This window comes from Myxocyprinus asiaticus, chromosome 41, assembly GCF_019703515.2.
Source record: "Myxocyprinus asiaticus isolate MX2 ecotype Aquarium Trade chromosome 41, UBuf_Myxa_2, whole genome shotgun sequence".
In the NCBI taxonomy this organism is placed as follows: Eukaryota; Metazoa; Chordata; class Actinopteri; order Cypriniformes; family Catostomidae; genus Myxocyprinus; species Myxocyprinus asiaticus.
This window is the reverse complement of record NC_059384.1, coordinates 25,625,156-25,645,896: the sequence shown is the minus strand read 5'-3', so window position 1 is coordinate 25,645,896 and position 20,741 is coordinate 25,625,156. Positions and strand designations below refer to the sequence as shown.

At 39.3% G+C, this 20,741-nt stretch overlaps 1 protein-coding gene across 1 annotated transcript in view; it reads right to left on the bottom strand.

The window, feature by feature from the left end:
* vstm2a (V-set and transmembrane domain containing 2A) overlaps positions 1-11,340 on the bottom strand; it is a 70,856-nt gene extending 59,516 nt beyond the window's left edge. Inside the window, exons 1-2 of the mRNA XM_051682625.1 lie at positions 11,191-11,340; positions 10,045-10,220 (exon numbers count right to left, since the gene is read on the bottom strand). Coding sequence (XP_051538585.1) covers positions 10,045-10,220; positions 11,191-11,269 — 255 coding nt within the window. The 5' untranslated portion in view covers positions 11,270-11,340. The remainder of the gene's footprint in view (positions 1-10,044; positions 10,221-11,190) is intronic.
* Positions 11,341-20,741: the final 9,401 nt, after the last annotated feature.

The window sequence follows — 20,741 nt, the reverse complement described above, 5'->3', positions numbered from 1 at the left end:
GAGTCGGACAACTCTTCTCAACTGTAAGTGCTATATATACCAAGAAAACTGTTCCCTTTGCTTAAATGGTGCTTGTTAAAAAAACATGAGTGGATAGTTTTCACGGTTGTTGTTCTTACGTCATATATTCGGGTCATGAGACAATGCCCATGTACCCGGATGAAGTATGTCCAAAGTCTATTCATAATACTTACATACATACCTAAAAGAACATACTGTTTTGCTGGCAGATATGTGCATCCTTCACCAAATACAGTACATATTGTTTGAATTGAAACGGGTGCGATCTGCATTCATGCGGCAGTTTACCAACAGAGAGGGGCTGAAGCAGCTGTCAGTGAATCAGCTGGTCAAATAGTTTTTCAACATCGCAATATGTTTAGTTTTTTATGTTACAAACATTCAAATAATCAAAATGAATAAATAAATAAATAAACGTTAAAAGTCATTACCTTCGGAGCTGACTGTTTTGAATCAGCGATGTGGCGATGAATTGAACAAAGAATGTACCTGTATAATCTAGTTAGTACACTTGAGCCTTCTACTGTTTCATCCGTCACTCATTCTAACCACTTCTGGTGCTGGGAAAGTAGAAGGGCTAGATTTTTAGAGCCATCTATGCCTGAAACTCAGAATCTCATGCAGCATTGCACTATAAACAATATGGCAGCACGCATACGCGGCAATCATGATCGTATCTTATCTATCATAATCAATCATTATAAACTTCTAAAAATCACATTATATGTTTGATAATAAATCATCTGTCCTCCAGTGGATCTGCTGTGAAGTGTAAGGAGGCATTTTTTTAATTACAGAGTGCATTATAGATCTCACGCTGTGTACAGGAGAAACTCACCTGCGAAATATTACTTAATATTAGTGATGGACAGATAGGCCAGTCCTTAACAGAAGTGGTTATTCCGCCAAGTGTCAGTTCCAAAATCGAATGGCAACCATCTGAATGAATAATGCACATTTTATATTTTTAAATATCTTTATTTTGTGAATTTTGATAAATATTGTGTAAAATAAGTGTTTGCTTGAATTCAGAAATTCTGAGTTCATCTTATTAGCTAATATTTAAGTTTTATATTGTTATAATATGCTATATTACAGCATATATGTACGGTCCATAGCTGTAATTATGTAAATATAAAGTAATGTGCAAAAGTTTTAGGCAAAATTTTCACAGTAGGATTTCTTCATAAATAATGGCATAAATAGTTTTAATTGATTAAATAACGTCATACAAAGTCCAGTAAACATAAAAAGCTAAAACAATATTTGGTGTGACCACATTTGCCTTCAAAACAGCACCAATTCTCCAAGGTACACATGGACACAGTATTTCTTGGTTGTTGGCAGACAGTCTCAATTGGTTCTGTCTCTTCATGTAATCCAAACTGACTTGATGTTTAGTGGGAGGCTCTGTGGGGACCATGTCATCGGTTGCAGGGCTCCCTGTTCTTCTATTCTATTCTATTTTTAAAAGGAATGTTTGTGAGTCTAAAATTTATATTCCTATTGACACATTAAAGCTGAAGATATAAATAACAATATTATGTGCATAAGACTTTTGCACAGTGCTGTATTGCTATCCACATTACCATAACAAAAACACATTGGTAGAACAGTATTACATATTACTTCTAAAGCTCTACTTAAACTTGTATATGTCTACCGTACATTAGGTTTGGTAAGTGCATAAGATCTCAGATTAAGCATCAGTATCCGGTCCTACAGGATGTGCAGGCATATGATATATAAAGTGAATTTGTGTTGTATAATTTTGGCCTGTGAGTCATGAACAAGAAACATGTTCCATTAATATACTGCATACTTGCTGTGGTTCACTGGTTCATGCTCCTGTCTCACAGCTTTCCCTGTTCATGTACATTATGATTACACTGATGGATCTTTCCTCTTAAAGCCTGTTAAGAACTGTTATTTTCTTGTCTGAGATGCCAACGGTAATTTATACCTTAAAAATAAGTCAAAGATAAGGATCAAGAAAGGTACTTGCCAACATGTGCTATTACAGTATGTGGTGCAATTGTCTTGTAGGATGCAATCACATTATTCTTTTGTTTAGTATGGTTTAGCAAATATTCTTTGTTTATACCCAGTGCTTCTATGTCCAGCAAATATCTCGTAGATTTGGTGAAAATAATGACTACCATACAATCTTGATGCTTCTTATGATACCAGCCACATTTCGTTGGTGACTGTGCAATTGCCTGAGGAACATCTTTAAAGATGGCTATTGTAAAAATGTAAAGGTTAATTACAAAGGGCAAGATAACAACAATGAAACCTCGATATCATGCTGCCAGTCTAGGCATTTAATTCGTTTTTAAGACTATAAATGCCTTTTCTATTCAATAAAGACACTCTGAATGTGTGATGAGCAGCCATAATTGCATAAATTGAGGTATTGCCATAACTAGTCATCTTAGTACAAAAGCATGATGATGATAAAAATATGTTGTTTGAGTTTGTGGGAAATTAGGATGATCCACATTTTGGCAGTCCCTTATTTTTCTCTGCTTTTACACTGTATTCACTTCACTCTGCTCACTTTCGATGGTCTGCCAGCAGTGCTAAGAGATGCAAGGTACATTTATGTACAAAATGTCAATGACAGCGATGTCAATCTGTCTAAAGCCACTTTTTGAATCTCTGAATTTAGAAACATAAAAGGACAAACTAAGTCATTGCATCACTGTATAAAGGTCAAGTAAAACAAATGCATAAAATATATCCCACTTGAACCCAGTTGAACCCATCTGCCACGGCTCTGGTGAGTTTGTCAGTTTGTTCTGTGTATTTTGTTATTTTCTCTCACTCATGCCTCGTAGGTGCTGCCAGCATTTGTGATCAGTGTTTCCATGGGAACATTGATTGTTCCCAGCGCTGATCATGCCACTAATTAGCGTGCTAGCAGCACCTGGTTCTCCACTAATTCACTCCCTTCTTAAGCCCTTCTTGTTCTCAGTATCTTTGCTAGATTGTTGCTTGATGTGAAGTAACTTACCTCACTCTCTCTGCCTAGTTGGTCCTGTCTCGTGTATCTGTTTGGTTGCCCGTCTCTGCCAGCGTGTCGGAAGTGTGGTTGCTTTCTTGTTTGCTGTACGCTTGTTCTCTGCACTCACGAGTCTTCAACGGAGGACTCCTTGTCTCTGCCTGCGTGTCGGGAGTTTGACTGCCTTCCAGTCTGCTGGGCGTTGTTCTCTGCACCTCACTATGCTTCAATGGAGGATTCCTACAAATCTGCTCCTGACTTCCACAATGCACACACTCACCTACGAACACACTCTTCACGGATTTGCCCATTGAACAGCCATGGAGTGCACGCATCCTCAAACCCCTCTCCACAACTGCAGCTGGTGCCGGGATCCTTAGTCTTCGCCAGCACAGTGAAAGTTAATATTTATTGTTAATAAATCCTTTGAACTGTTCCTCTGCTCTTGGGTCTCTTTGTCTCACTCTCTGACAGAACAATCTAGCTACGATGGACCCAGCAGATGAATCTACTTTTTGCTCCACCCTCTCTCAGCAGGGAGCTTTACTTGGACGTCAGCAGGATAAAATTTCCGCATCTAACCGGGCTCTAGAGATGATGGTGTCGCAGCTCGCTGAGCTCACCTCTGTCGTGACACAAATCCGCCTGCCTCCCAAAGCTGGTCCCACTCAGGAAGCAACTTCACTGGCTCTGGTGGTTCCCCATGTTTCTGGGTGCTCAGAGGCTCATATCCCTCCTCCAACCCCGTTTTCAGGTGAGGTGGGATCCTGTAGCACATTCCTTTCACAATGTTCCCAGTTCTTCACATTACAGCCCTCTGCTTTCCCATCGGAGACAATTAAGATGGCTTGTGTGGTCACACTCCTCACCGGAAGGGTTGCTGAATGGGGGACCACCGAGTTTTTCATCACTCGGCTTAAAGTTGGGAGGTGGCGAGGGTCTTATCCAGACTGTCTCAAGGAGATCGACGAGTCTCAGATTATGCTACCGAGTTTTGCACCCTGGCTGCTTCTTATTAGTGGAATGACCATTCCATGTGGTACCGGTTTCTGCATGGGCTTTCCGATGACATCCAGGAAGAAATGTATCCTTTGGATCTGCCTCCACGCTTCGACGATTTGGTGGATCTGGCTATCCGAGTCGATCAACGCCTGGCCATATGCCGTCACTGCCATCAACGCTGCTCTCCACCTACTTGGGTGGCTGGCCATCCTACCCGGTCCACTTCTTCAGACATGTCACCAGAATCATGGCCTGACACAGAGCCCATGCAAGTCGAAAGAACACAGATTTCACATAGGGAGAAACAGCAATGCCTCATTAATGGACAATGCTTTCAATGTGCCTGGTCTGGACATCTCTCTGCTTCCTGTCTGGTAAAAGACACCGCTTGTCAGTAAGAAGGGGATTACTGTGAGCGCAACACCTTTGGACAAACCCCCAGACTTTGGACACTTCTCCCAGCCCGGCTGCAATATGGATCTACTTGTCACACAGTCTCAGCCTTGGTGGATTCTGGACATTGATTGGCTTCCAAATGGTGGCTTCCTATGGTCCATTTGGATGAACCTAACACCACCCACACCCTCAGTGGCATGGCCCTGTCCATCATCACCCAGTCCACCAAGCCAATCACCTTCGTCTCTGGAAATCATATGGAGCAGTTGTCCTTTTACCTGATCCAATCTCCAACGGCACCGATAGTGTTAGGGCATCCTTGATTGGTAACGCACAATACACACATATGCTGGTCAACTAATACTGCTCTTGCTTGGTGTCCTTACTGTTTGTCTTAATTCTGCTGTCTCTCCTGTCCAGACATGTGTTTCATTGCAGGATAAACCAGTGGAATTACAGTCAACTCGCCACGCCTCTGAAGGATCTCACCTCCACCTGCACTGATTTTTGTTGGTCTCTGCAGGCTGAGGCCATGTTTTCTAAATTAAAGGAGTGGTTCTCTACCGCAACCATCCTCGTAACTCCTAACCCTGCAAGTCAGTTCGTGGTGGAGGTGGATGCGTCTGTGGCTGGTGTTGGAGCGGTCCTGTCGCAGCACTCTACCTCAGATGGAAAGATGCATCCGTGTGCCTTTTTTCACACCACTTAACACCAGTAGAACGGAACATCGACGTCAGTAACCAAGAATTGCTTGCTGTCCGGTTGGCCTTGGGCAAGCGGCGTCATTGGTTAGAGGGTTCGGGGGTACATTTCGTGGTCTGGACTGATCATTAGAACCTAGAGTATATCTGTAGCGCCAAACGCCTTATCTCTAGGCAGGCTCGCTGGGCACTATTTTTCACCCTTTTTAATTTTGTTCTTTTCGTATCGCCCGGGCTCTAAGAACGTCAAGCCTGACTCTTTGTCTCGATGTTTCAAGGTCGATACCTCCACCATTCCACCGGATACCATTCTACCCACCACTCAAGTGGCGGGCATGGTATCCTGGGAGGTGGAAGCTAAAATCCTTGCTGTGCTACGAAACACTGCGCCCCCCGCTACGTGCCCAGCTGGTCGGCTATTTGTTCCACATTCAATTTGGACACACATCCTACAGTGGAGTCACTCATCCAACATCGCTTGTCTTCCAAGGGCGACTCACACCCAGATGCTCATTAGACAAGGATTCTGGTGGCCAAGCTTGTGCAGGATGTACGCCGGTTCGTAGCCACTTGCCCCATTTATGCGACTAATAAAACCTCCTATAACCCCCCAGCCAGGCTCCTCCAACCGCTGTCTGTCCCTTCGAGACCCTGGTTGCACATAGCCATGGATTTTGTAACTGGTCTCCCCCCTCCCATGGCAACACAGTCGTTTTGACTGTAGTGGACCGTTCTCGAAGGCAGCTCATTTCATTCCCCTACCCAAATTACCCATAGCGAGGGAGACCATGGTAGCAGTCATAAACCACATCTTCTGCATTCATGGCCTCCCGGTCAATGTGGTTTCTGACAGAGGCCCCCAATTTGTGTCGTGTTTTTGGGCAGAATTCTGTCGACAGCTGGGGGCTACAGTGAGTTTGTCCTCTGGGTTCCACCCCCAGACAAATGGGCAAGCGGAGCAGGCAAATCAGAAATTGGAAAAAAAAACTTGCACTGTGTGGCCTCCCATAATCCGTCTTCTTGGAGCGATCATTTAATCTGGGTCAAGTACGCCTACAACTCCTTGCAGTCATCATCTACGTGGTTATCACCCTTACTGTGCAACCTCAGATATCAGCCCCCTCAGTTCCCCGCACAAGAACCCGATGTTCAGGTCCCATCCACCCACACCTTTATTCAGAGGTCACGCACCTGGAAAGCCACCAGATAAGCCTTCATATGGACTGGCGCTCATGTTAAGAGGTCGGTGGACCAGCACCAGTCTAAGCCCTCAGTTTATGTGTGAGGGCAGAAGGTTTGTTTGTCCTCTTAGGACATTCCGCTCCAACTCCCCTCACATAAGCTGGGTCCCAAGTTTATCGGGCCATTTCCCATCACCAAGGTCATTACTCCGGTGGCGGTCCATTTTAAACTACATCCTCCCCTCAAGCGCATTCACCCTATTTCTCACGTCTCCAAAAATTTAGCCTGTTTTACATTCTAATTTATACCTCACCACACACGTCCCACCTCCTCCGCGTCTTGTTGAGGGCTCTCTGGCGTACATGGTCAGGAGACTGATCGGCGTCAGGCATAGGGTTCCAGTACCTGGTTGACTGGGAGGGTTATGGACCTGAGGAGAGATGTTGGGTCCCGGCTCGGGATATCCTGTACCACGCCCTCATAGACCAGTTTTACCTCCAGCAAGATAATTCTGCTGGGGACGCCTCCTCGGGAGATTGATTGCCTTTCAGTCTGCTGGCCGTTGTTCTCTGCACCTCACTACGCTTCAACGTAGGATTCCTATGAATCTGCTCCTGACTTCCACAATGCAGAGCACTGTGAAAGTTAATATTTATTGTTAATAAATCCCTTAAACTGTTCCTCAGTTCTTGGTCTCTTTGTCTCGCTCTCGTTCTATGACACCATAAGCAATTGAACTTTGAGTCCAAAAGCTGCAGGTGTCTCAGCACTCCCATAAGTATGCAAATTGTTAGAAATTGCATTTAAAATTGCATTATTATTTGCATTTATGTTGGATGTAGCTCTTCTGATAAATTACCTCTAGTCTTGCTATGGGAAATAAGATAAGCACATACAATGTTAACAGCAACCATTTACCCAACATAGTGCATGAGACCAAGCAAATGGAGAGCTACTGCATCCTGGTCTCATAGAATCACGTACTGCAGCAATTTTTGAGTGAAATGTATACTAGAGGTGCTACTAACTAAATTTACAAGCTTGTTTGGACACGATAGAGTAATAGAGTGTTGCTCTTGTGATGCTAAGACCTGGAGTACAAATCCTGAAGAGCCGACACATGAGTCGAAACTCTCATAGAATCACAATACAATTATGTGGTTGCTTCAGCAATTGTGTTTTATTTATTTTTTTGTATTTTTTACGCTTTTTCTCCCCAATTTGTAATGCCCAAGTTCCAATGCACTCTAAGTCCTCATGGTGGCGTAGTGACTTGCCTCAATCCAGGTAGCAGAGGATGAATCTCAGTTGCCTCCGCATCAGCACATCTTATTATGTGGCTTGTTGAGTGTGTTACCACAGAGACATAGCATGTGTGGAGGCTTCACGCCATCCACTGCGGCATCCACGCACAACTCACCACATGCCCCACCAAGAGCAAACCACATTATGGTGACCATGAGGAGGTTACCCCGTGTGACTCTACCCTCCCTAGCAACTGGGCCAATTTGGTTAAGAGACCTGGCTGGAACCACTCAGCATGCCCTGGGATTCGAACTCGTGAACCCCAGGGGTTGTAGTCAGCATCTTTACTCACTGAGCTACCAAGGCCCCCCTGCAAGCAATCATGTTTTTATGACACTATTGTTAGGTTTCGATAACTGCTGCTATAAGCCCAAAGTAGCCAAGAAAGTTATATCTGCTTTTACCTTTAGTTATATATTACATTTAAAAATATATATTACATTCCTGTTTATCATAAGATTATAAACACAAACTGTACAATATTTTTTATAAATAATTGGAGTCTTTATTTTTTATTTAGGGGGTTCTCTGAAAAAAATTAGACCAATTTTTTGCAATTAGTCCCCAGTATGTGTGAATGGTGAGTGTTTAAATTAGAGTGTGAAAAATTGCGGGCGGCAGCACAAAAATGCACCAGAGTATAAGGGGTTAAGCCTCATCTGTTTTGGAGAAAATTTACCTCGCTTTTGTGCCACACAGAGGACATTTCACCTTGGAACTGCCACGATATGTGTAATGAAACGTAAAATCATTTTGCAAAAATGTTGCTACAGTCACATAATTTTCATGAGATCAGGCTGGCTTTTTGAGGTTTGAGGTACAACTGATATCAGAGAAAACAGTATTGGTGCAGATTAAGTGCCCAAAATGTCTTTGCCTAGCCAGAGGTGAGTCCTTATGTATCATTACGGCGAAAGCATACCATTTCTTATTTATGCCTATTAACTGAATTGTGTGCTCGGAGGGCTATCTATATTTCGATTTGAGCCCCGGTGTCAGCAATAGTGATGGCCATAATATATTGATGCCTGCAGATCCAGGGTTAGATCATATCCATTATACATTACCCTGTGACACAGCGATGGCACCGCTGCAGTTTAGCACCAGTCTCTCTCCACTGTGCCGTGCAGAAAAAGTCACATATCATTCCTAATAGCCACTCTTCAGAGGTGAACACTTTGATATTATATATGAGAATCCATTTGTGGATATAACCCATCTTATTATTAGAATTGTCGAGGATGTCTTTTCATAGGATGTCTCTTCAATCCAAATTTTTGTCAAGACTTTGCTTCACCAGGGATCCAGCTGCATGTCATTTGACACACAGTGCTCTGAAAAGAATGTTTTAATGAATGATGCCACATACAGCACCAGAGATCCACCATCCACATTCCAAATTGATAGATCACACGAATCAAAGACTTGGCAATATGTGCATGATGAGAGACAACAATGGCTTTGTAATAGCAGTATGACTGACAGCGTGACTGAATGCTAACTAGAATCTAATGGCTTTGACACTAACACAACTGACTATACAGAACCTTCATCCAAGCTTTCTATTCCCGAAAGACATCTCAAAAACTGCCAAAAACTCACAGGCATTACAAAGCATTATGACAAGGTAAACCCACCACATTGACACAAAAAGGCAAGCGTGACTCAGATGTGATAAATGTTGACATCTCACAATTGTTTTGAAATTTGTTTGTCATTAAACGTCATGCCACACCATGCCGTGCTTTATGTCACTGGTAAGTTGTCTCAAAACAAAGACGCAGGCAGCCACACAGACTTGTTGATATTTAGCCCCTGGTGGAATATACAAGCTTAGAACCTTGATGTTATTCCCAGATAGGCCTCAGTTCTTCAGGGGTCTTACATTCGGTATAAATCACAATAAGTAAATCAGGCTACTGCTCACAAGACAACATCCTTGAGCAAAACAACTGATTAGTCTGACATGTATTGTGAACCATGTAAGTGCTTGTTTTGACGTAGAGGGTTAGGGGCTCTAATTATGTGGCATTAGTGGGAATGCAGGAATGTTCCATGCACTGCCTTTCAAAAAGACAAAAGAAACACAAGTGAAACTAGTAGCTGAGGTGGCTTAGCAGAAGAAGGGATTTGCAAGACAATAAAAAGTAGCCTTTCTGTAGATTAAATATGATGCTCACCACATTAAAAAATAAATAAATAAATAAAAAGATGAGAGAAGTTGAGTGGATAAAATGGTGCATAATATAGGTGTGTCAAAATGCATGCAAAGTGCCAAGGACATGCTTTAACTAAAACTATCACTGTCACGATTTTTCCAATTGGTTACTGCATACACTAGATTCACAAGAGAAGAGACTTCTAGTCTATACTGGGTAGTTATGGAATGGAGTTCTATACCCGTCCTTGACCCCTTGCATTAAATGTTTTTACCTCTGTATCATCCTCATCCTCATCCTCCTCGCTTGTAATCTGTTCCTCCGGAGCACGAATAAACCACCACTGGATCTCCAAGTAAACTGAGGACATCCCACTTTGAAAGGCACATGCCATTTCAATGTTCTGCCCTTCCCTGGCAGTGATGTTTGAAGGTAAATCAGTAAACTTTCCTGCAAGAGAGATGTAATAAGTCAATCTGAAATTAAAAGCAGAGTGTCCTACACTGTAATAATCAATTCTGGTTCAGTTACCCAACTATACTAAACTCTAAAAATGTATATATATATATATATATATATATATATATATATATATATATATATATATATATATATATATAATTAAAATAATAATAATAATAATAATAATAATAAATAATCATATTTTGTTTTATTAAAGTATGTATTTATTATTACAAACACTTTAAATACAATATTTACAATAGGCTAAAATACGCTTTTCCTTACTGTTCAATTAAAAAAAAAAAAAAAAAAAAAAAACATTTTATTAAAACGTTTCCTGAATTTTCCATTATTCAACGACTGAACTGTTATGTATGATTACACTTAATGAGATTTCCACACAAGAATCGACGCATTCATGCAGTAGTGCCTCTCGTTGTTAAATTAGAATAAATCAAGGACTTTTGCCCTCACGTCCTTTTATAACGGCGCGATTAATGCGAACTGTCCGTGGTGCTGAAAAACAACCGCAGTCCGTTTTAACGAAGCCCAATTCTGACTGAACATCCGCCACTTGAGATGCAAGTCGCGCGTGCAGTCCCTTCAAAATGAGCCTTTTACTATCTATAATGTTTGCAAACAACATATAGCATGGGTTCATATGAAGGGAAAGGACAAAAAAAGAGACTATATTGCGCGAACATTTAATTAGTTATCCGCAATCAACAGTTGAATTTTCTATTATAGCTCTCTATAATAACAGGCTGGCGCATTTATAACTTTTATCACATATAACGAGGTATAACGAAGAGTTGAATGTAGCGAGTCTTGTTAACTGTAAAATAGCGAACATTGGGGACATATTTTGAGTTTCAGTGGGGCGGAAAATGGTATGTGGACTGATTTAATGCATTAAAAATCCGGCTTCAATGACACCTTTTAAAAGCATTATTCTTACCGTCAAGAGAAAATCCAACTTGAATGGACAAACAGGAAAAGAGCACAAATCCAATATTGTCATGTAAGGTCCACATCATTCCAAAGACAGCTGAGATCTCACATTAGATGGAAAAAAATAATTGTCCCCCAGAACTGATCAACGCTTTAAGCAAATGCCATGTGAATCTGTTTGGACTCAGAATGCCGAGCGGGAGTCATACTACAGCTCTGGCGCAAAAAGTCGCTCTTGAACTTGCACACAGGTGCTTTAGGCTCTCGACTGTCTCTGTGAGGTTTTGTGAAGTAATGATGCTTTCGGTTGAACTCTCTCTCTCTCTCTCTCTCTCTCTCTCTCTCTCTCTCTCTCTCTCTCTCTCTCTCTCTCTCTCTCTCTCTCTCTCTCTCCCCTTCTCAGTGTGCAGGAGAAACAACAGTGTGCGACTCTCAAGCACTTCCTACAGCACGCGCAGACCTCACGCGAAAAGAGCCGAGAGACACTCACCAGCGTTATACAGAAATCTACATCAGTCCAAGAGGTATTTTAAAGAAGAAAAAAAAAAAAATGTTAAAATTAATAATGTTAATGCCCTCAAATCACAGGATTATCGCATCTTTGTTTGCACAATGCGATGAACTAAAATTACGTGAGGTGAACATAATCACAGTTTTTTATCTGAGTTATTCTGTTATTATTATTATTATTATTATTATTATTATTATTATTATTATTATTATTATTATTATTTTCGGTTAGGTTTATTTTTGTGAGACGTTCCCTTTTGGTTCTTTTTTGGAGAAAATCCCAAAATATTCTTCTCCCATAAACTGTACTGTATATTCCGGTATCCTTTCTGCAACCCTGCTGTAAGTCAATAATCAATTTACAATCATGTCTTGTTTGGAATCTGACACATCGTTTAATTACTTATTAAAATAAGTTAAACACATCATCACACAATAGGAACCTGTCATTAAATAGCCTATGGCTTTATATATATATATATATATATATATATATATATATATATATATATATATATATATATATATATATATATATATATATATATATATATAATGTAAACAGTAAAATAATAAGCACAAAATAATGAAAGCAAACATTTAAAGGAATAGTTCACCCAAAAATAAAAATTCTCTCTTCATTTATTCTTTCCATCACAGATGTGCATGCATTTCTTTCTTTTCTTTTCTTTTTTTTTTTCTTCTGCTGAACACAAAGATTTTTAGAAGAATGTTTCAGCTCTGTGGGTCCATACAATGCAAGTGAATGGTGACTAGAACTTTGAAGCTCATAAAATCAAATAAAGGCAGCATAAAAGTAATTAATAAACTCCAGTGGTTTAATGTGCCTTTTAAAGTGATGCTATCACTTTGGGTGAGAAACTGATCAATATTTAAATCCTTATTTTTGTTTTATTTTTTAATTTTTCTATAAATCTCCATTTTCACTTGAGTCATATGGGTTACTTTTATGCTGCTTTGTGAGCTTTTTGGAGCTTCAGAGTTCTGGCCATCATTCACTTGCATTGTATGGACCTACAGATTTGAGATATTCTTCTGAAAGTCTTTGTTTCTGTTCTGCAGAAGGAAGGAAGTCATACGGGTTAGTAAATAATGAGTACATTTTCATTTTGGGGTGAACTATCATTTAAAAGTTAACACAAAAATATTATACAATTATTTTGGCCAACAGAAATCGTAATTCATGAAAAGTGTAAAAATACAACACTTAAAACATTTTGCCACCAACATACAAAAGCACTGCTAGAGAAAACAAGCATTTGTGCAAATGGACCTTTGACTCAACACCTTATAGTCACTGAAATACAGCTGTGGTGACAACTTCCCCATGTGACAACTAGCCCCAGTCTACCAGAGAAACTAAGTTCATTTGTTTCATACAGCTTTGGACCCCTCTCAAACCCTATAAAGACAATCTCCATTTGTGACCTGAAAGGATGTACAGTTGTCAGTATGTACTGTAAAGCTGGCGGATTGATGTACAACTCTTAAGCTTGGCACGTCATTATTGGCTGTCTCAGAACCTAGTGAGCTGACGCACTGTCTATGTGGGCGGCTGTCTACCTAAAAAGACCCAAACCCCAGCCATTCAGTGCACTTGGCCTAGTGAAGGTGCAATGCATGCTTAAGCCCTACTTTAATACAGCTATAAATCAGCATATTAACATAAGCCAGTAAGGAACAACACAGCACAGGTACTCAATGCTTGCTCACCCTTCAAATTCCTTTGAGCAGAGCAGGCCACGTGGAAAAAAAAATAATTACACCATTTTTCTAGACTGATGATGCTGGCAGAAATGTAAATTGTGTTTAGCATCTGTGATATTTATTACAGTGCACTCAGTATTAATAATTTATAACCGGTCCGATAACTCACTCTCTGATGCACATCATGCAGACAGCATGAGGCTACTGAAAAACATTGCTGCGTGCCTGAAGTTTGCCAAAGACCACCTTGACTCTCCACAACGATACTGGGAAAATGTTTTGTGGACTGATAAAACTAAGGTTGAATTGTTTGGGAAGAACATGCAGCACTACGTATGGCATAAAAAGGGCACTGCATACCAGCATGAAAACATCATGCCAACGGTGAAGTACAGTGGAGGGAGCATCATGGGGCCTGAGGGCCGTTCACACAAGACATCCTAAGAATATGAGCTGGAGCAGTTCTTTAAGGAAGAATGGACCAAACTCCTTCTGAATGTTGTACAGGGTTCACATACTTTTTCTTGCCACTGTGTGTGCGTGTGTGTGTGTGTGTGTGTGTATATATATATATATATATATATATATATATATATATATATATATATATATATATATATATATATTATTTAGAATTTGTTTGTCTGATTGTTTAATCCATCTTATTATACAGCTCTCTGGAACACTTGATTCTGATTGGTCAATCAATATTTTTGTATAACAACCACTAAATTGTACAATTGACCCAGACAACCTTTTATGGTCTTGATTTTGATTTTCTACATAGCTGTGCAATTTTCATGTCTCTCATATTACTCAGCAGTCTCTTTCTTATCACATAATAACATTATTTCCACTTTGTGCTGGGGTTTATTTCACCATAATGTCTGGCTGACTGTACTACATTATCCCTTACATATAGACCTTACAGACTTTAAAATGTATATCAGACTTACAGTGGTAGCCAAAAATATTGGCATCCTTGGTAAATATGAGCAAAGAAGGCTGTGAAAATATGTCTTTATTGTTTATACTTTTGATCTTTAATTCAAAATATTCACAAAAAATATATCCTCTAATAGATATCAAACAATTGCAAACAAAACACAGGTTTTATCAAAAACAAATATGTTTGTCAAATATATGTGTGGAACAATTATTGGCACCCCTAGAAATTCTTATGAGTAAAATATATCTAAAGTATATTCCCATTCATATTTTACATTTTTTAGTACACCTGGGTGACTAGGGACATGAAATTGTTCAGCCATGACTTCCTGTTTCAGAGGGGAATAAATATGAAGTCATCTATCACAATAGGTAAGACCAAAGAATAAAGTTATGATGTGCGGCAAAAGGTTGTTGAGTTTCACAAAATGGAAAATGGCTATAAGAAAATAGCTAAAGCATTGAAAATACCCATTTCCACCATCAGGGCAATAATTAAGAAATTCCAATCAACTGGAGATGTTAAGAATTGTCCTGGAAGAGAATGTGTGTCTATATTGTCTCCAAGCATGGTGAGGAGGATGGTTCGAGTGGCCAAAAATTCTCCAAGGATCACAGCTGGAGAATTGCAGAAATTAGTTGGGCCTTGGGGTCAAAAAGTCTCCAAAACTACAATCAGACGTCACCTACATCATAGCAAGTTATTTGAGAGGATTTCAAGAGGAAAACCTCTGCTCTCATCCAACAACAAATTCAAGCGTCTTCAGTTTGCCAGACACTACTGGAACTTCAAATGGGACCGGGTTCTATGGTCAGATAAAACAAAAATAGAGCTTTTTGGCAGCAAACACCAGAGATGGGTTTGACGTACACAGAGAGGTAGTCATATGGAAAAGTACCTTATGCCCACGGTTAAATATGGTGGTGGATCTATAATGTTTTGGGGCTGTTTTTATGCCAAAGGTCCTGAACATCTTGTTCGGATACATGGCATCTTGGACTCTATCAAATACCAACAGATAAAACATTTTTAAAAATCAAAACCTGCCTGCCTAAGCCAGAAAACTTAAAATGGGCCATGGTTGGATCTTCCAGCAAGACAATGATCCAAAACATACATCAAAATCAACACAAAAATGGTTCACTGACCACAAAATCAAGGGTTTGCTATGGCCATCCCAGTCTCCTGACCTGAACCCCATAGAAAACCTGTGGGGTGAACTGAAGAGGAGAGTCCACAAAGAATTTAAAGGATCTGAAGAAATTTGTATAGAGGAATGGTCTCAGATTTCTTGCCATGTGTTCTCCAACCTCATTAGGCATTATAGGAGAAGACTCAGAGCCGTTATCTTGGCAAAGGGAGGTTGCACAAAGTATTGAATAAATGGGTGCCAATAACTGTGCCACACATACTGTATATTTGACAAAACATTTTTTTTTTTATATATATATGTTATGTTTGCAGTTGTTTGATATCATTTAGAGGATATATTTTTGTGAATATTTTGAATGAAAGATCAAAAGGATAAACAATAAAGACATATTTTTCACAGCCTTCTTTGCTCATATTTACCAAGGGTGCCAATATTTTTGGCCACCACTGTCCATTACTGCTGAATGAATATGTCTGGACGATGTCAATACGAGAAAGGGTACTCACTTTTAATGAAATGGAGAAAGCAAAGGAAATGTCATCCATAAAGGTAAGTTACATCATCACTATTAATAGAACATAAAAGTTCACCTACATTTTGTCTTCACAAAGTTTCCACACATCTTAAAATGGAAAGTTATTTTTCTTTAGAATAAGGCTCACATCTGCAGTGATATATACAATATAAGAGAATTTGCAGTACATTCAAAAGATACTTCCAAGGACACATCTGATGTTGAACATCCATGAATCTATGCAGGGAATTGGATGCTGTCATAACCAGGTTTAGTTGCCCACTGGGGGAAAAAACTGAAGAAGAATCGATATTCTGTACTTTCAACATCATTCACAATGACAGCAGAGACCTGTCAATCATGGTGGACATACTTATTATTAGTATGTATAACTCCGGCTGAGTGAGTGACTTGTATAACAATCTACTGCATAAGCCCCTTGTAAGAGTCATTACATGCATATGTTACTGACCTCTTTGGCTTTTACTGTCATGTCACAAAGCCACATTTTCATCGGCTTATAAATATAAATTTGCTTAATACTTAGTCATTGCTAATAGCACATGCATTAGACAAATGAGTGGTACGAGCCTAAGGGGGTTTATTGAATACACTGTAACCTGGAAAATTAATTATAGCCCATGGTGTTGTATTAAATGTCAGCTGGGTACTGCTCAAAAGGAGCAGGAAGGATCAACAATGGTCAAGTAATTTCCACCGGTAAGAAATGTAAAAGCCGTGATTGGAGAAATGAAAAAAATCTAATAATACAGAGATGCAGTTTTCCTTAAATGTAATATCTCAGAATTAGGGCTGTCAATTTAATGTTTATTTAGTGTGAATAATTATATAAAGAATAACACACTAAACAATAAACACAATTAATCACGTCTCCTGACCCGTACTTATTCAGTAATAAATGTATGTATTTTCCAACTATTGGAGTAATTATAGCTTGAAGTACATGTAACTTTGTGTTTTTACAAGGCGCATCAGCAGGGGGCAGTCAGCATGCTTCAGCAAACTCACATGCAGCCCAGCCACAGAATGAAAACTGGTGTCACAAACACAGGATGCATTCTTGACAGCTGGACGAACCACAGTAGAATGCAGGGGACTTGAGATGCGGATTTCAAAGTTGCAACTACGTTTAGGAGTCCTATTTGACAACAGTTATTATTTTTGCAATTCTGCTTGGTGATGCTAGAGGCAATGAAAAGACTAAATTCATCTTAAACTTTGCCTTCCCAAAACCTCACATGGAGGTAAATGTTATTCATATTCCCAGACTATCTGGAGCATTGTTGCATAGTGGGTGATCACCATTACACTAGGCAAGAAAGTCATGAAGCACCATCATTTGTCACACAGTCAAGCATGGCAGACGGAGGCTTTGCCTGGCTTATAAATGTTGGCTCAACTCAAAGCAAAATATTTGGCAGCGAAACCTAACACACAAAACCGCAGTGAAGTTGTGGATTTCACAGACTTGGCTGGGCATTGCAATCATAAAAGTGGGATTGCACCTATAACAAAGAGGATCTGGAAGGTAGCTTGAAAGGGAGAACGGATGAAATAGGCAGATATCAGCGCCAAATGAACTGACCACCAAAATTAAAACCTTAAAAGATATTCTGTCGTAACTTTGGCTAGCAATACAGAGCTGTCTAGAAGTAATAGTTCATCCAATAATGAAAATTCGGTCATCCTCATTCCTCTCATGTTGTTACAAACTGATTTTTATTGCTATTATTGTTAGTTTTTTTCTTCTGTGAAACACAAAAGTAATATTTTTCCATACAACAACAGTTCAAGCAATGACTAGCGATCTTTCAAGTTATTATTTATTGAAAATCTAACCCTCTCCTCCACATATTTGATAGTCTTGAATGGGCTCCTTTTTAATCATAAGAAATACCACTACACTTCATATGAAAATCCAATTGCTCATGCAAAATAGTTAACTAAGATCCAGAAAAAAGAACTTTCACACGCACTCCAAGAAAGTGAATGCGGGAGACAGGAGAAGAAACTGTGGCTGACTGAGAGATGTCAGACAAATTTTCTGTAATACAATTTGGTTACCTAAACCAGTGTTTCCCAACTACTGTGCCCAATAGTGTGCTGTGAAAGATTGTCAGGTGTGCCAGGGAAAATTATCAAATTCCACAAAATAAATAAATACTGTCCCCCCTGTAGAAGAGTTTTAAAGTTGCCAATTCAGTTTATTTTCCATTACAAAGTATTTTATGCAAGCAGATTAAATATTTTGTCCATCATAACATTATTGTTCTAACAAACTGTAGTCTGCTGTCAAATGCAACTCCTCACATGCCCACAAAATGATGCTTCATCATCACGCTTGTAGTAAAAACATTCAGTCAGTGAAACAAATGAATGAATAGAATACAACAGGTGTATTGTTTTAATCCAAGACTAAAAGTTGTGTATTTGTGCTCAGCATAGATTTACAGATGTTATGAACAGATGTGGCTTAATTGTCACATTTCTTTCATGAAACATAAAAATAATATGAGAAACTGTTACATATGATTACTAAAAGCAAATTCTCCTGTTTTAAACAAGTCCAAAAACACAGTGATTCGATGTGTAGATTCTTTGTAATATTCATGAAGCACGTTTGACATCTGAACCAGTGAATGGAGGCCAGATGGCTGCTTTCAGGTCATAGTGCCTGCCGGATCCAACCTCTGTCAGTGCGAATTCTGTTTTTTTTTTCTCTCTATCAACAACGCGATTTTGACCTGGTGCGACTTTAGTCAGGTGTGACTTTATTTCCGGAAAAAATAAATAAATAAATAAATGTATTTGCTGTGCCCTTGCAAGAATTAAATTGCAAGAACAAATCTAAATTGGAAAAGACTTAAATTTGTTGTTTTTTCCTTACCCAATTAGCGCTCTTGGCATCTGTGACCTCATTATACAGTATCTATATTACTTGCGTTTTTTGCATAGCCGAATTTCAAACATTACGAGTTCAAGCTACTAAGACAGACATAAAACATGTTCTTGAAAAGGAAAACTATCGATGATGGTTATGTGGGATAGTGGTGTACCATGGGATTTTTTTAATTGTAAAAAGTGTGCCGTGGCAGAAAAAAGTCAAGTCAAGTCATTTTTATTTGTATAGCCCCTTTCACAACACACATCGTTTCAAAGCAGCTTTACAGAAAATCATGCATTAACAGAAAATGAAACTGTAATATCTATAATGTCTTAGAGTCATCGTGTAGTTTGATAAAATACGATTGTGAATTGTGTTTAAAATTAAGTAATTAAATAATAATTGTATTTAGAACCCCAGTGAGCAAGCCAAAGGTGACTGTGGCAAGGAACACAAAATTCCATAAGATGTTGGTTAGTGGAGAAAAATAACCTTGGGAGAAACTAGACTCACTGTGGGGGCCAGTTCCCCTCGGGCTAACATCATGAATATAATGCCAATATTACTTATGTATAGTGTAAGTCATGGTTTAAAATTATTAAACTAAGTAAGTGTTAAGGGCCAGTGTATAAACAAAGATTTTGTATGAACTGTAAGATTAATGACTAATGTCTTTGAAGTCCATCCTGGATTAACTGCAGTAGTTCACATAGAAGAAAATGTCCTTGTTAGTTGGCTGATGAAGTGTTTTGTTGGCAATTAATTGATAGTCTATCTATTCCATTTCAAGAGTGTAGTCCATCATTAGACCGAGGTGATGCAGGCAGAGATCAGTTAGGTGCATCGCAGTTCAACCGGTCGGTAATTTCAGTGAGGTCTATCCTAAGTCCAAGGTTCAGGCATATGAAGTATCCCATGTCTTATGATTGGAGTTGGCATCAGTGCATCCTCTGAAGTCCATTGTAATAGACTGAAGTGATGTTTTTTCTGGCTATTAGTCATCATCACTCAGAGAAACGTAGCAGTGGAGTCCAACACGAAGCAGGAATGGAGCTGGATCCAGCCGGTTCTGGTGACCTCAGGATAGGAGTCCCGAGGTTAAGACAGGAAAACAAATAGAACAATATTAGCATATATGCCATTCAATTTATTGCAGAGTTATAATTCATGATCAATGTTTCTGGTTTCTGGTTACAGCATACCTCACTAAAGCAGCCTAATTGTGAGTTGAAGGATAAAGGCTAAATAGATGAGTCTTTAGTCTAGACTTAAACTGAGTGAGTGTGTCTGCATCTTGAACAGTGTTAGGGAGACTATTCCATAGTTTAGGAGCCAAATATGAAAAGGATCTACCTCCTTTTGTGGATTTTGATATTCTAGGAACTATTAACAGGCCAGAATTTTGCAATTGTAATGAACGTGATGGAATATAGCATGGTAGAAGGTCACTTAAGTACTGCAAAGCTAGACAATTCAAAGCTTTGTATGTAGTTAACAGAATTTTAAAACTAATATGAAATTTAACAGGTAGCAAATGTAACGATGATAAAATGGGGCTACATAAAGGTTGGGAAACACTGACCTAAACCACAAAGATTTCATCTGCAAAAAAGCGTCCAAAATTCAACACCCAGCATGTAAATTCTGCAATGCAATGCTTACCGAGATGGCTGAGACCACGTCAAACCTTTATCAGTGCTTAGAAAGCTTACCATTTTTTATGCTTCCTAAGTATAAGTGATGCTAGCAAAGCTAGCTAGCTAATGTTAGCAATCTGCCTCTTGCTGCATTCCATTCAA